Below are 12,121 nucleotides of genomic sequence, written 5' to 3' on the forward strand. Positions count from 1 at the left end.
AAGTCACCTCTTTCTGCATATTAAGCAACTCCCCTTAAGTTCCTAGTGAAGAAAAGCAATGCTGAAAGCAGCCCCCTCTGTACAGACCCCTTCCTTTGTGCCAAGGATCTTGAGTGGACAGATGACATTCTCCATGGTAGAGGCCGTAGCTGGGTTGCTTTGGCAGCCATTCAGATGGTGCTTTTTCTCCTGGGGGGTTGGGGGGAGACAAAAGGAGGTGGTGGAGGGAGGTTCACTTGCCTGGTTAGGAGGGAGGGAAGGGGCAAAAAGAAAACGCTCCAAAAAGGGAATCAAAAACTTAAAAGTTAAGAAGCAGAGAGAGCATTTTACTCCTTGATTTGCCTTCCTGCTGCAGCCAGAAGGGGCTCCTCCTGCTTTGGAAGAACAGAGAAAAACAAGCAGCCTCGCTCTGCTATGGAGAAGGAAAAAAAAATCCCAAACTGAAAATAAAAGTAAAGAGTGTTCGTGCTGAGGCGGGGGAGAGTGGAAGGGAACGAGAAAAACAAATTAACCAAGGTAAACAGAATTGAAGCATCGGAGAGAGAAAAAGAAGAAAAAAAATCCTACAGCAAACAAAACTTAAAATTACAGGAAGGTGAAAGGTGGAGAGAAGAAACCCTACGGAGGGAGGGCAGCTGATGATAGAACCGCCCATGGGAGGACCCAGGCAGGGATAGAGATTGTGGTCCGTGGCGCCTTTACTTTCATTAGTGAATTAAGTACAAGTAGCGACCGCTGGCTCTGGATTTGTGATTATGCGATCAGCAATAAGGTTTCTAAGTACTGTCCGGAAATGAGGGGGCGTGCCCGGAAGCCAGCAAGGAGGCTACAAAATGCCCGGAAATTAGCCGGATTCTAGCCCCTTCCCATGCAGCCGGAGGGGGCGCTCTGCCCAGCCTCGCTTCCGGTTCCTGTCCTTCCTGCAGAACTCAGGGCGCTCCATAAGTACGGGGTCCCGCGCGGATCAAAAAGCTGAGGTCTGTTCTTCGCGGTGCAAGAGAAACAGGAGGTGCCTTGTGCAGGAGCAGCGACCCTGGCAGGTGGGGCGACCCGAAGAAGAGCAAACAGAGCCCTCCCCCCCCCCCCCCCTCTCACCTGAGCTCCAGCCTGCAAAACCCTCTGTACCGTTGGTCACAGCAGGAGGTACAAACTAGGTTCCCTGCCCAAAACCACCCACCCCACGTACCCACAGAAGAGCACCCACTTTGCCTGGGTGCTGGCAGGTGAAGTCTAAAGTGTGCATGGGGGAAGGGGGAGGAACGCTTGTGTGCCTGTTTGGGGGGACTTATCCACACAATAATCAACACTACCATGCTTCTCTCTACCCCAACTTGTCCAGGACATCTTCAGGGCATGTGGAAATCAAATTTCCCCAGGTAAAGAGAAGGGGGGTATCCTTATTTTAACTACTGGGAGTTATTTGTTGTCTGCTGTTTTAAAAATATTTTATTGCAATTTTTTTTTTTGAAAAGTTTTAAAAGTTGTATCTGAGTTTTTAGCTACTAGATGTTCTATTCATCAGCTATTTTGAAATATGTATTCTTATTAGTATGATCTTACTGTTAGTAATATTTTATATTTCTTGATTTTTATGTTATGAGGAGTGGTGGTGATCTGTATGCAGTGCAACAATGGAAAAACAGTGTGGCTTGTTACAGTTTCCAGTTCAGTTTTTGTTTGCATATTTATGCTTTGTTTTTGATCAGGGTCTGTCTGTGTTTTGCATGTGTGACCAATATGAGATGTTCTGCTTGCATATAATTTTTGTGTAGGGATGGATAGCAGCCTGGATTTTTTTTTGTGTGTTCCTATTAGGAGGTATATTGGTATTTTAGGGCCTGATGTAATATTTTCAGTGATGCATTTTCATACTGTGAATGCTGGCAGTTAGTGCTGTTTTGGTATAGCAGGCTTACTATATTGTAATTTAGTGTATTCCTGGCTTTTTGAGAGCCCAGTCCACTCTGCACACATTACAATAAGCCTAATAACCTAAAAAGTACTCCTTGATATCCTAATTGACATAGCCAAAATAGGGTGTTTGGCATGCAAACACAGGCTTAATCTTTCAGTCATCAGTCCCGTCATTATTATAAAATACAACTTTGTAGAATTATGTTATGCAAATAAAAAAAACATTTCTCATCTCAAGCACTACTAAGACTATTATTCTAAGAGCCGGAAGAATACCACACATGAATAGTCTTTGATCTGCCATCATTACTGTACATAGGTTGCTGATTAGTTCGTGATCGCAATTTAACTAATCATGTTTATTCTCTGTTACCTCCTCTAAGTTCCCCTATTCCCAATTATGTTATTTGTTTACTTTTACTTTTATTTGTATTTGATAATTGATTTTTTGTTTCTATGTTTTAATGTAAACCTCTTATCGAGGAGTCAGTTAGTTACTTGTAAACTGGTGTGATATGTATATTATACAGGAACATCGGTATATAAAAACTAAAAATAAATAAATAAATAAACAAGACTTGCTAACATTTTGTTGGAAGGTGGGACTAGACAGGGGTGCGCTCTGTTACCTTTGCTCCATATTTTAACGATTGAACCTTTTGGTTAGCATCCGAAGCACAGAGATAGAAGGGTTTCACTTAGGTTGTAAGGGACATAAGAGCATATCATCAGCAAAGATATTTTATTTCTCAGGTGTCCTCTGATATCTTTCCCAAAATTTGAGCGTGATAGGTGATTTTGGACTCTTTGCGGACTTGAAAATAAATTTTTCTAAATCAGAAGCTTTGCCAATCTCGTCAACCATGCATCGTGAATGGAAAGGAGTTTTTCCCTTAATATGGTTATCAGGCTGTACTAAATATTTGGGAATCTAGAGGCCCAGGGACTTGTCCACTTTATATTATTAAACTGTTTTCCTGTAAAGAACAGCTTTTGATGCGGAAAGATCTTCCCCTCTAATTGTTGGACGTTGCGCACTCTTCAAAATGTCTCTTACTCAAGTTGTTATACAAATTACAGATGCTGCCTGTCTGGCTAAGAACTAAAGATGTAGCTTGTTTATGCTCTGTTCTTTTATTTGGCGGGGTAAAGTTTCTAAAATAAACTTTACTACACTTGTGCAATCTAAAAAATATGAAGGTTTAAAGCTCCTGCACTTGTCAATTTAGCTTTTGCTGGGAAAGGTTCAGTGGACATTTTAAGTTTGGAGTCTCTGATGTAACTGCTGAAATAGGATACAAAACGTTATCGATGAACCTGCTTACTACAGGTACACATCCTTCTCTCCAAATGTCAGGTGACCTATTTTAATTGGACCTGTGTTGCTGGAGGTTTTTATGTAAGTGCTGGGATATTAATCCTTATGCTACTGAACTGATAGAGCTTGTGGGCAATTCTGAATTTTGTTCTATAATTCAATTTTCAAGTTATGGAATCAGCGTGGGGTGATGTTGATAGAATGTAAAGTACAGAACAGGGTGCTCTGTTTTCATTTGAACAATTAGTACCCTGATACTCTGTCAGTTCTAGGCGACTTTATATGTATTTGCAAGCCAGGCATTATGCAAATAATGTAATCTCTCAGGCATCAAATATATTTTCTTAAGACTTGTTTAACTTTAAAAAAAAAAAAAAAAAATCCAAGCAATACAATTCTTTGTCTTTTTGGTGCAATCTTTGTTGTACTATAGAGACTCCCTCCTTACGCTTTGCTCTTGCCAGGTCTTGGTCATCAGCAATTTGAGCTCTTTTAACAGAAGAGCAAATGATTCGTTATTTTGACATGGGATTTAGAATAACCATTGATGCCAAACTTCAGGAAATGCAAATCAAAATACTGCATATGAAATACATGGATGCTAGCCAGTCATATAAAATGAACCTCACTTTCAGGCCGATACAGTACAGTGCGCTCCTACAGAGCGCACTGTTAGCCTCCTCTTGGAGTAAAACTGCTTTTCTGTGCACCCTCCGACTTAATATCATGGCGATATTTATTAAGTTGGAGGTCCCGAAGAGTAAAAAAAAGTTTAAAAAAAAAATTTTTGAATTCGCCCCGCGACTGTCAGGCCGAAAATCGGACGCTCAATTTTGCCGGCATCCGGTTTCTGAGCCCGTGGCTGTCAGCGGGTTTGAGAACTGACGCCGGCAAAATTGAGCATCTGCTGTCAAACCCACTGACGGCCGCCGCTTCTGTCAAAAAGGAGGCGCTAGGGACACTAGCGTGTCCCTAGCGCCTCCTTTTGCCCGTTTTTACCACCGGGTCTAATTTAAATACAGAATTGCGCGCACCGGCGAGTGGCCAGTGCGCTCGCCGGGAGAGCGGGCGTTTGCCGGCTCTCCCGCGGACTTTACTGTATCGGCCTGTGAGTCAGATAATTGTATTAAATGCCACATTCATAGCAGCTACTCATTGCTCCCCTGCCACCAGATGGAGACGGAGTAAGCTGATGTCACAGTGTATATACTCCTGTAGTGACCCCAGGAAACCAGTATTCTCTGTCTCCAGCAGATGGTGGATGTGCATCTTCCTATGGGGATTACTTCAGATTTTGGAAGGAGAATTTTAAATTAAGATTGAAAGCCCCGCTCTCCTGCGGTGATTGATACCAGATGGTCCTTCCCCCAGTTGAGAATTCCTGAGTTGATTTCCGTAGTTCCTCAGATGTGTTCCTTGGTCCAGTAGCTGGGTTTCCTGGCATGAACTTAGCTGATTGTACAGCTTAAAGGCAGCAGGTGCAGGAGGCAAAGTGCAGCGGTGACGGCAGATGCTCTCTTCCCCTGCAGCGGGAGACCCTCTCTGTTCTCAGCCTGTAAGGGCTGAGCTCAGGTAAGTTGTGGGTTTTTTTTTGTTTTTTTAAAAGAAAAGATTTTTACCTTAAACAGAGGGATTTGTAGGACTTTCTCTGTGCTCAATGTGCTGTTCTGACATTTGTTCCCACTCCTGTGGGGGTTAGGGGGACTGGACAGCCTGGTGGGTTGAGCAGTGCCGATGGGCTAGGCGCCGCAGTTAGGTATTTTGCCTTCGTGCTGCATGGTAGGCTGCGGCAGTGTGTTCACGTGTGCTTTACTGCCCTCTGCAGGATGTTGGTGTGCGCACGGCTCTGCGCATGCATTCTGCGCTCAGTTTTGGGCACGCCTTTTGCGTGCACAAAGTTTTAAGCGTGGTGGGGCGTTCAAGCTTTGACGCACAAGTTGTGCGTCTTTTGAGGCGCCTAATTTTTGTGTGCATTCACCATCGCCTGTGCACTGATGGTGCTGGTGACAAGAAACCTAAGCACCTTTCTTAGTGTTTGGATAATTGCCAGGTTCTTGTGGCCTGGTTTGGCCTCTGTTGGAAACAGGATGCTGGGCTTGATGGACCCTTGGTCTGACCCAGCATGGCAACTTCTTATGTTCTTTTCTCTGCGTTGCCTGTCATATTCGGGCTTCTCAGCCTGACCTTGCCTCTAACATGTGCCAGCTTTGTTTGGATGCTCAGGGAGAGTTGTCTTCCTTGGACTTGGCTAAGCCAGATCCTCCCATCCTGATCTGGTTTTGGCTCTGCCTGGAGGTACGCCAGACCTTGGTACTCCTTGACTGACAATAGTTCACTGTGCTGCACTCCAGTTCCTCCTGGGTTTGGTCTGGATCTGGCTGCTTTTTCTTGGGTGGAGGTTTTTTTTTCAGGGTTTACAAGCCTTTCTTCAGGTACAGTCCTCAGCTTTGCCCAATCCTGTCAGGTCGGACCCTCAGCCAGTGGTCTGGTCCCTCCCTCTTCCAGTCCTATGGTTAAGCTCCAGGGCATGCTTCTGTTTGCTGCAGGTATTCCCGACAGGAACCTGGATGGCGCTGATAATGTAGATCCTGATTCCCTTGAAGATGGGGGGGGAAATTCCTCTAGGACTGGAACCGTATCAGACCATGTTATGGTTCTTTCATAGAGATGAACTGCTGGCCCTGATTTCCCAGACTTTGAAGATGTTGGGTGTTCCTGGTACGGATTCCTTGAAGAATAATCCCATTTTGTTTTCCTGGTGTAAAGCCGCTTGTTTTTCCCAGTTCAGGAATTGATTGATCTTCAATGGGATGCCCCAGAGGCAAATTTTAAAGGGTGTCTGACATTGGAAGGCCTGTAACCCCTGGATCCACCTGTGAGAGAGAGCGTTTGAATCTTCCCAAAGTGGATGCGCTGGTCTGTGCTATCTCTAAGCAGACGACTATCCCTCTGGAGGAAGGAGCGGCCTTGAAGGATGTGCATGATAGGAGCATTGAAGCTATCCTTAAGCAAGGCTTTGAGGCAGTGGTGATGGCGTTATAGATGGCGTCCTGTTGTGCCCTTGTGGCACGATCTTGTCTACTTTTCATTCAGGAAGTTGATGATGATTCTGGAGTGAATTCCAGAATGGTTATGGAACCTGCTGTCATCTTTTTAGTAGATGCAGGCTGCAATTTGGTCCATAGCTCGGCCAGAGGAGTGGCTTCGCTGGTAGCGGCCGAGTGTCAACTAGGGTTGCAAAATTGGTTGGCTGATGCAGTTTCTAAATCTAATCTTATGAAAATACCTTTTAAAGGCTCGCTGTTGTTTGGGAGCGAGTTGGAGAATCCGGCCAGTAAGTGAGTCTAATAGCCAGTTACTCAGTTGGCAGAGGTTAAGAAGCAATTGACGTGCTCCTTTGGTATATGGGGTCGTCTCCGGGGTTCCAGGTGTTTTCATCCCTACAGAGGGTCGACTTTTCAGAGGACTCTGCCTTTTGGCAGAAACGGGAAGCATGGGATTTGTGTAAGTGTGGGCCCCCTTCATGCTCCCCAGCCTGGAACAGCAGCCCAGCTGCATCCCAAATGTCTCAGAAGATTAGGCAGGGCTGAGCCGCACACATACACGTACACGTCATGGGACTCTGGAGATTTTCTCAGGCATCACTGGAGAGAGGTAGCATGTTGCTTAGCAGGAGCAGTAGGCTGATAGGGCTACAACTCCCCACCTATGCACATAAATGTGGAGTGAATTTCCTACAGGTGATTAAGCTTGTCTGGCTGACAGCTGAGAGAGATCCTGAACTGGGCAGACTGGATCAGCCAAATGGTCCTTATCTGCCAATCCTTTGCCAGTATGTACAGATGTGAGTTTCTAATAAGAATCTGTTTAATTTTCTGTTCTAGAGTTGTCGGCTGAAGATGGCAACGCACGTCGCAGATCATGGCAGCTTGTTTACAGACCCTGATTTCCCAGCCCACAGGGGGTCTCTTTTCTTTGACCGCTCTACTCCCCTTGTGCAGTTCAGTGAGGACATCACCTGGCTGAGACCCCAGGTGTGTTACCCTTTTAATTCCCAGTTGTTTTTTTTTGTTTTTCAGGGTTTTATGTGTGTTAAAACCTGGTTATGTAAAGTTTTGACTCCATTAGCCAAGCGCAGAGCCTCTGGAAAGGAGTTCCAGAGAATGAGAGCTGCAGCAGCGAAGGCACAGTCTCTAGTACTGCTCAGTCTGGCCTGGCGCAAAGAAGGTAACATCCAAGAAGCCCAAATAGCATGTTGGACAGTACATGTGCAGCAGGGCATTGCCCCGTGGTGTAACATTTAAATACGACTGCAGTTTTGTACTGACTGCATTCAGTAATTGGGAGCCAATGGCGATCTGTTAGTAATATGGTCACTTCCTTTACAACCTGAAATCAGACGGGCAGCTGAGTTTAACAAAAGTTGGAGAGATTGTAAAGTCACAGCAGGTAAGCCAGTGGAGATGGAATGGCAATAGTTGACTGGCAGTATTGAGGTCTGTAGAAGAGTCCAAAAATCTGGCTTGTCTAGAAGATGTTTAAGTCCACACAAAACGTGTCGCTTGTAGAAGCTGGATTTAAGTACACTTCTTATGTGAGGACGAAAAGAGAGCAAAGGGTCGATTAGAACACCAAGGTTCTGTATATGTGGAATTCTCAATGACAATTGTTGTAGTTGAATCTTGGAAATGGGTCGCTGGATCAAAACACATTGTGTTTTGGCAAGATTCAGACAATTAAAGAAGAATCCATTTCTTAATGGTAGAGACATACATTCACCAGCTGCTCCGTATCTGTCCAAGATGGTCGAACATGTATGAAAAACTGAATGTCGTCAGCATAAAGTTCGTACCCATCACATAGGCCGGCCAAGATCTTGCACAAAGGGGGCTAAATAGAGGTTGAAGAGCATGGCTGAGGGGGCTGAGCCTTGTGGCACACCCACCTCAATCTCAGACCATTGAAAGTGATTATTGTACTCGCACACATTGGTACCGTTTGAGAGAGAAATGACCTAAACCATTGCAAGACAGATCCGGAGATGCAGCATTCCTGAAGTCGGTATAAAAGGATGGAGTGAAAGTGGCTGAGATGTCTGAGGAGACTAGGATACAGCTGTTGCTGCTGCCCATGCCTCTCCTCAGTGTCCAAAAGCGATAATATTAATAATTCAGCACTGAGTGTTTTCCTGAATCCATACTGTAATCGGTCAGTTGGCTTAAGGCAATACTTTTCTATCAATTTTGCCAAGAATGGAAGTGAGGAAATAGGTCTGTACTTAAGATCAGAAGGGTCAGAACCGTTTTTTCACCCCCCCCCCCCCCCCGAGAGTTGGGGAAACACCTGGAGTTAGAGATTGGCAAACACGTTTAGAAAAGCTAAAATGATCCTCTCCTCTGGCTCCCATCCCCAGCATGTCTTTCCTTCGGAATCATTTTGTATTGATGTTTTATAAAACTGTGCTTTAAAGGAGCCTTTATTAAAAAAAAAAAAAAAAAAAAAAAAGCTGCAAAGTGTCACCATAAAGATAACATATAAACAACAATTATAAAACATGTATGTATGAGCTTCTTCTTCGAGAATAAATAATACATAGAATGACTCAAAATAATTACAAAAAAAGTATAAATAAAATTAATAATAAATTTCATATTACATAGACATTAAATGTTATCTTTATTTGACACTTTGCAGCTCATTTCATGTGGCGAAACTCGGCCAGAGTTGGGCTTTTCTAATAATAGAGACCTCCTGAAGCACCTTAGATCTGTCTCCTTTTTTCGTTTACCTCGCGGCTTTGATAGATCAACTCTGTAGTGAGATCCAGTCTTGCACAAATCTTAATAGAGCCGCAACATTATTATAGATCAAGAGATGCTAAGATCCAGAGCACCAAGCCCTCCTTCCTGTTTTACACACCTCAAACTAGCCAATTTAATCCATGCAGCTCAACCTCTCCATGTAACCTTTGTAACTGCAGACCTGAATATTCGGAGTTTTGTAGCTCTTACCCAAAATGGAACGATTTGTAAACAAAGTAATCTAGGTAAAATGATCGTTTGAATTACAGCATAGCATCCCATCAAAGACCATTTAGCCAGGGTAGTTTTTAGCTTTATGGAGAACAGCCATCACATTCCTTTGATACAGGTCTTTAAAAGAGCGGGACAACCATATACCTAAATTCTTGATGTTATCAGTACGCCATGCCGACAGGAACTCGCCCATCCACCTATCTTTCAAAGATACATCTATAGGGAAAGCTGTTGATTTATCATGGCTCATCTTTAAACCTGAGAATGTTCCATACACTCAAGTATCTGAGATAAATGTGTATTAACTGTGCCTTGGGTTACCAATGAACAACAGGACATCATCTGCAAACACTTATTTTTATCTGCTTTTTTAAAAACGGAAATGCACTGAAAAACCTCCATTTTGCATAATTTGATAGCTAAGGGTTCAATTACAAACACATATAACAAAGGTGATAATGGACACCTTTGCCTTGTGCCCCATCTCGAGAGAGAACGAATTAGATAACTCCCCATTCACCTGCGCAGATGGCTTTTCATATCAAACCTTGACCTCCCCTTCAAGATTTGTTCTCCAAAAATTAATGTTTCAATACCCACCACATAAGGCCATTCCTTTTCAACATCTAACCCTACCAACAGGCCGTCTTGCCTTGACTGTGTATTAGAAGTTAAGGCCAGAAAGGCTTTCAAAAGATTAGTCTGACACCCTACCTTTTTAATAAACCCAGTTTGATCCTCTGATACTAAAGATTGTATGATTTTAATCCTCTGTGCCAGTACCGCTGCTAAAAGCTTAATGTCTTGATTTAACAAAAAAAGTCTGTAGGATTCTGGGAGCTTTACATTATTACTAGGCTTGGGAATCAGCACCACTGTAGCTAGATTGTGCCCCTCTTTTAAATATCCTTGTGCCATAGTGTACATATCTTTCAATGCTTTTGTGATGTTATAAAACTCCTATCCAAAATCATCAGGTCCCGGTGTTTTCCCCAATTTCAAACTATGGATGGGCCCCTAATATATTTGTTTCTCTTATGGGTTGCTCCAAAGTCTGTTTATCAGATGCCAGGAGCGAAAGGAGTTCCAGCCCCTGAAAGAATTCATCTTGATTAGTTACCAAAAGGGTGCTTTGAGTATATAGTCATTGAAAAAATGTTGTAAAAACTTCCTTTTGGTTCCTTTGTGCTCTATTCTCTGGTAAATTAATCTAGGAACAATACCCTGGGATGCACACTTTTTTAAATAAATTAGCCAGCAGTGTACCAGACTTCTTTTCCCATTGATACAATTTATTGTGGTAGTGGAACATATTTTGCTGGGCTTCTTTACGCACTTCTTGTAACTGTAAATTCAAATCACTTGTAAGCATCAGCAGATGTAAGTGTTTCAGCCGTGTGATACGTTTTGTGATCTCCAATTGCCTATTTAGCCTTTCCTTTTTACGTTTTACCAGGTGAGCTACGATTTATCCCCGTAACACTGTCTTTAGCTGCATTCCAGAAAACCATTGCATTCACAGATTATTCTACCCATTGGTCATGTGAGAACTTCATAAACTCCTTATTGTTATATGACAAGAGTAGACATTCTCCACCCTGATTTGCCATCCCCAGCGGTGGTGGTGTTTCGCCCGCCATGGCGCAGCCACACCGCACACTATCGCCCCCATGGCGCCACGGGAAAAGGCGTAGTTATTTCCCCGTGGTGATGTAAAAAAAAAAACAAAAACATTATTGCCCGCAGGTAACTCCACCTAAACTCTGTCCACACTCCTCCCCTTCCCCTAATTTTAATAATGCTGCCGGTATCGCGTGCGACGAGACCCTAGCGCGTGATAACAGCTCGTCGCAGAATAGAGAGTGACCCTGTTAGGTGATCGGTCAAAGCTGCAGTTACAGCCTTGGTGATTTCTTTGAGCGCAACTTCAGAAAGGCCCAGCATCGGGTGCCATTTTTCCTCTGTTTCCGATTTGTCTTTGCTCCCTGTCTTTGTGATCGTCCCACCATGGCATCAGAAAGAAGAATGTTTGTTTTTTAAATTTTCCCTGAATTCCTCCTAACTGCAATGCTTGGTACTGGAAAACGCTGCGATTTAAAATGAGTAGATTAAGGGGGGGGATGTCGGTAGCCCCTAGGGAGAGAGGCCCAGGAACGTCTGCTCAGTCCAGCGTCGTAGCCCCATCCCTAATGCTTTCTCTTCCACACTCTAAAACCAGGGGAAGAAGAAATAGATACATGAACCCATCACGATGGACCAGCTCCCTCAACATGCACAAGCAGGGGAAGAGAGAAGTCAGACTGGTGCGAGCAGCCGGCTTAGTTAGTTCTCCAGGGTGCCGAATGTGGCTGCCAGAGCGCCGCCCAACTCTCAAAGTGAGTCTCATCCAATGTTCAGTGCATACTCAGCCTGGAGATAAGGCAGAGGCTGGAAGGACTCAGAGGAGGAGGAGGTGCTGGGTTCAATGTGTGTGTGCAGCACGAAACAGGACCCAGCTATTCATGCTTTGCATGCTGCCCATTTAATTTAGCACACGGGGGCTCCCGCTGCAGCTGGGAAGGACAGGCGTGTATGATTGCACTCATTATCAGGAAGGAGTTCCTACACGTTGAAGAGCCACTGCTGGTGCCTCTTGGGGGCTGGTCTGGATCTGAGGACAGGCAGTGGTGACTTGTTTTTTTGTTTTCCATGGTGCCTGATCCGGTCTGATGGCATACCAGTTCCTCCATGGCATGCCGGCTGGGAAACACGGTCTCGAATGATGAGGCCAGCCAAGCTGAAATATTATTTTATAAAAAGAGCTGAAACCGTGTTCTGTGCAGTATTTTGGATCTGTATACAGTCGGTGGTATAA

The 12,121-nt window shown here is 44.1% G+C and overlaps 1 protein-coding gene across 14 annotated transcripts in view; it reads left to right on the top strand.

Moving 5' to 3' along the window:
- Nucleotides 1–837: 837 nt before the first annotated feature.
- The window catches only part of CAPN10 (calpain 10), a 44,912-nt gene continuing 33,628 nt past the window's right edge, over nucleotides 838–12,121 (top strand). For 5 of the 14 annotated variants that reach the window (XR_003858565.1, XR_003858566.1, XR_003858568.1 and 2 more), the window contains exons 1-2: nucleotides 1,064–1,376; nucleotides 7,117–7,266. Coding sequence is in view for 2 of the 14 variants with exons in the window: in XM_029615389.1 (XP_029471249.1) it covers nucleotides 1,242–1,376; nucleotides 7,117–7,266 (285 nt within the window). In the remaining 12 variants the exon portion in view is untranslated. Of the gene's footprint in view, nucleotides 1,041–1,060; nucleotides 1,377–4,483; nucleotides 4,805–7,116; nucleotides 7,267–11,485; nucleotides 11,643–12,121 lie in introns of those variants that run through there. The other 9 variants (XR_003858571.1, XR_003858575.1, XR_003858572.1 and 6 more) reach the window with 9 other exon arrangements.

The sequence above is a fragment of the Rhinatrema bivittatum genome, chromosome 9 (assembly GCF_901001135.1).
Source record: "Rhinatrema bivittatum chromosome 9, aRhiBiv1.1, whole genome shotgun sequence".
Classification (NCBI taxonomy): domain Eukaryota; kingdom Metazoa; phylum Chordata; class Amphibia; order Gymnophiona; family Rhinatrematidae; genus Rhinatrema; species Rhinatrema bivittatum.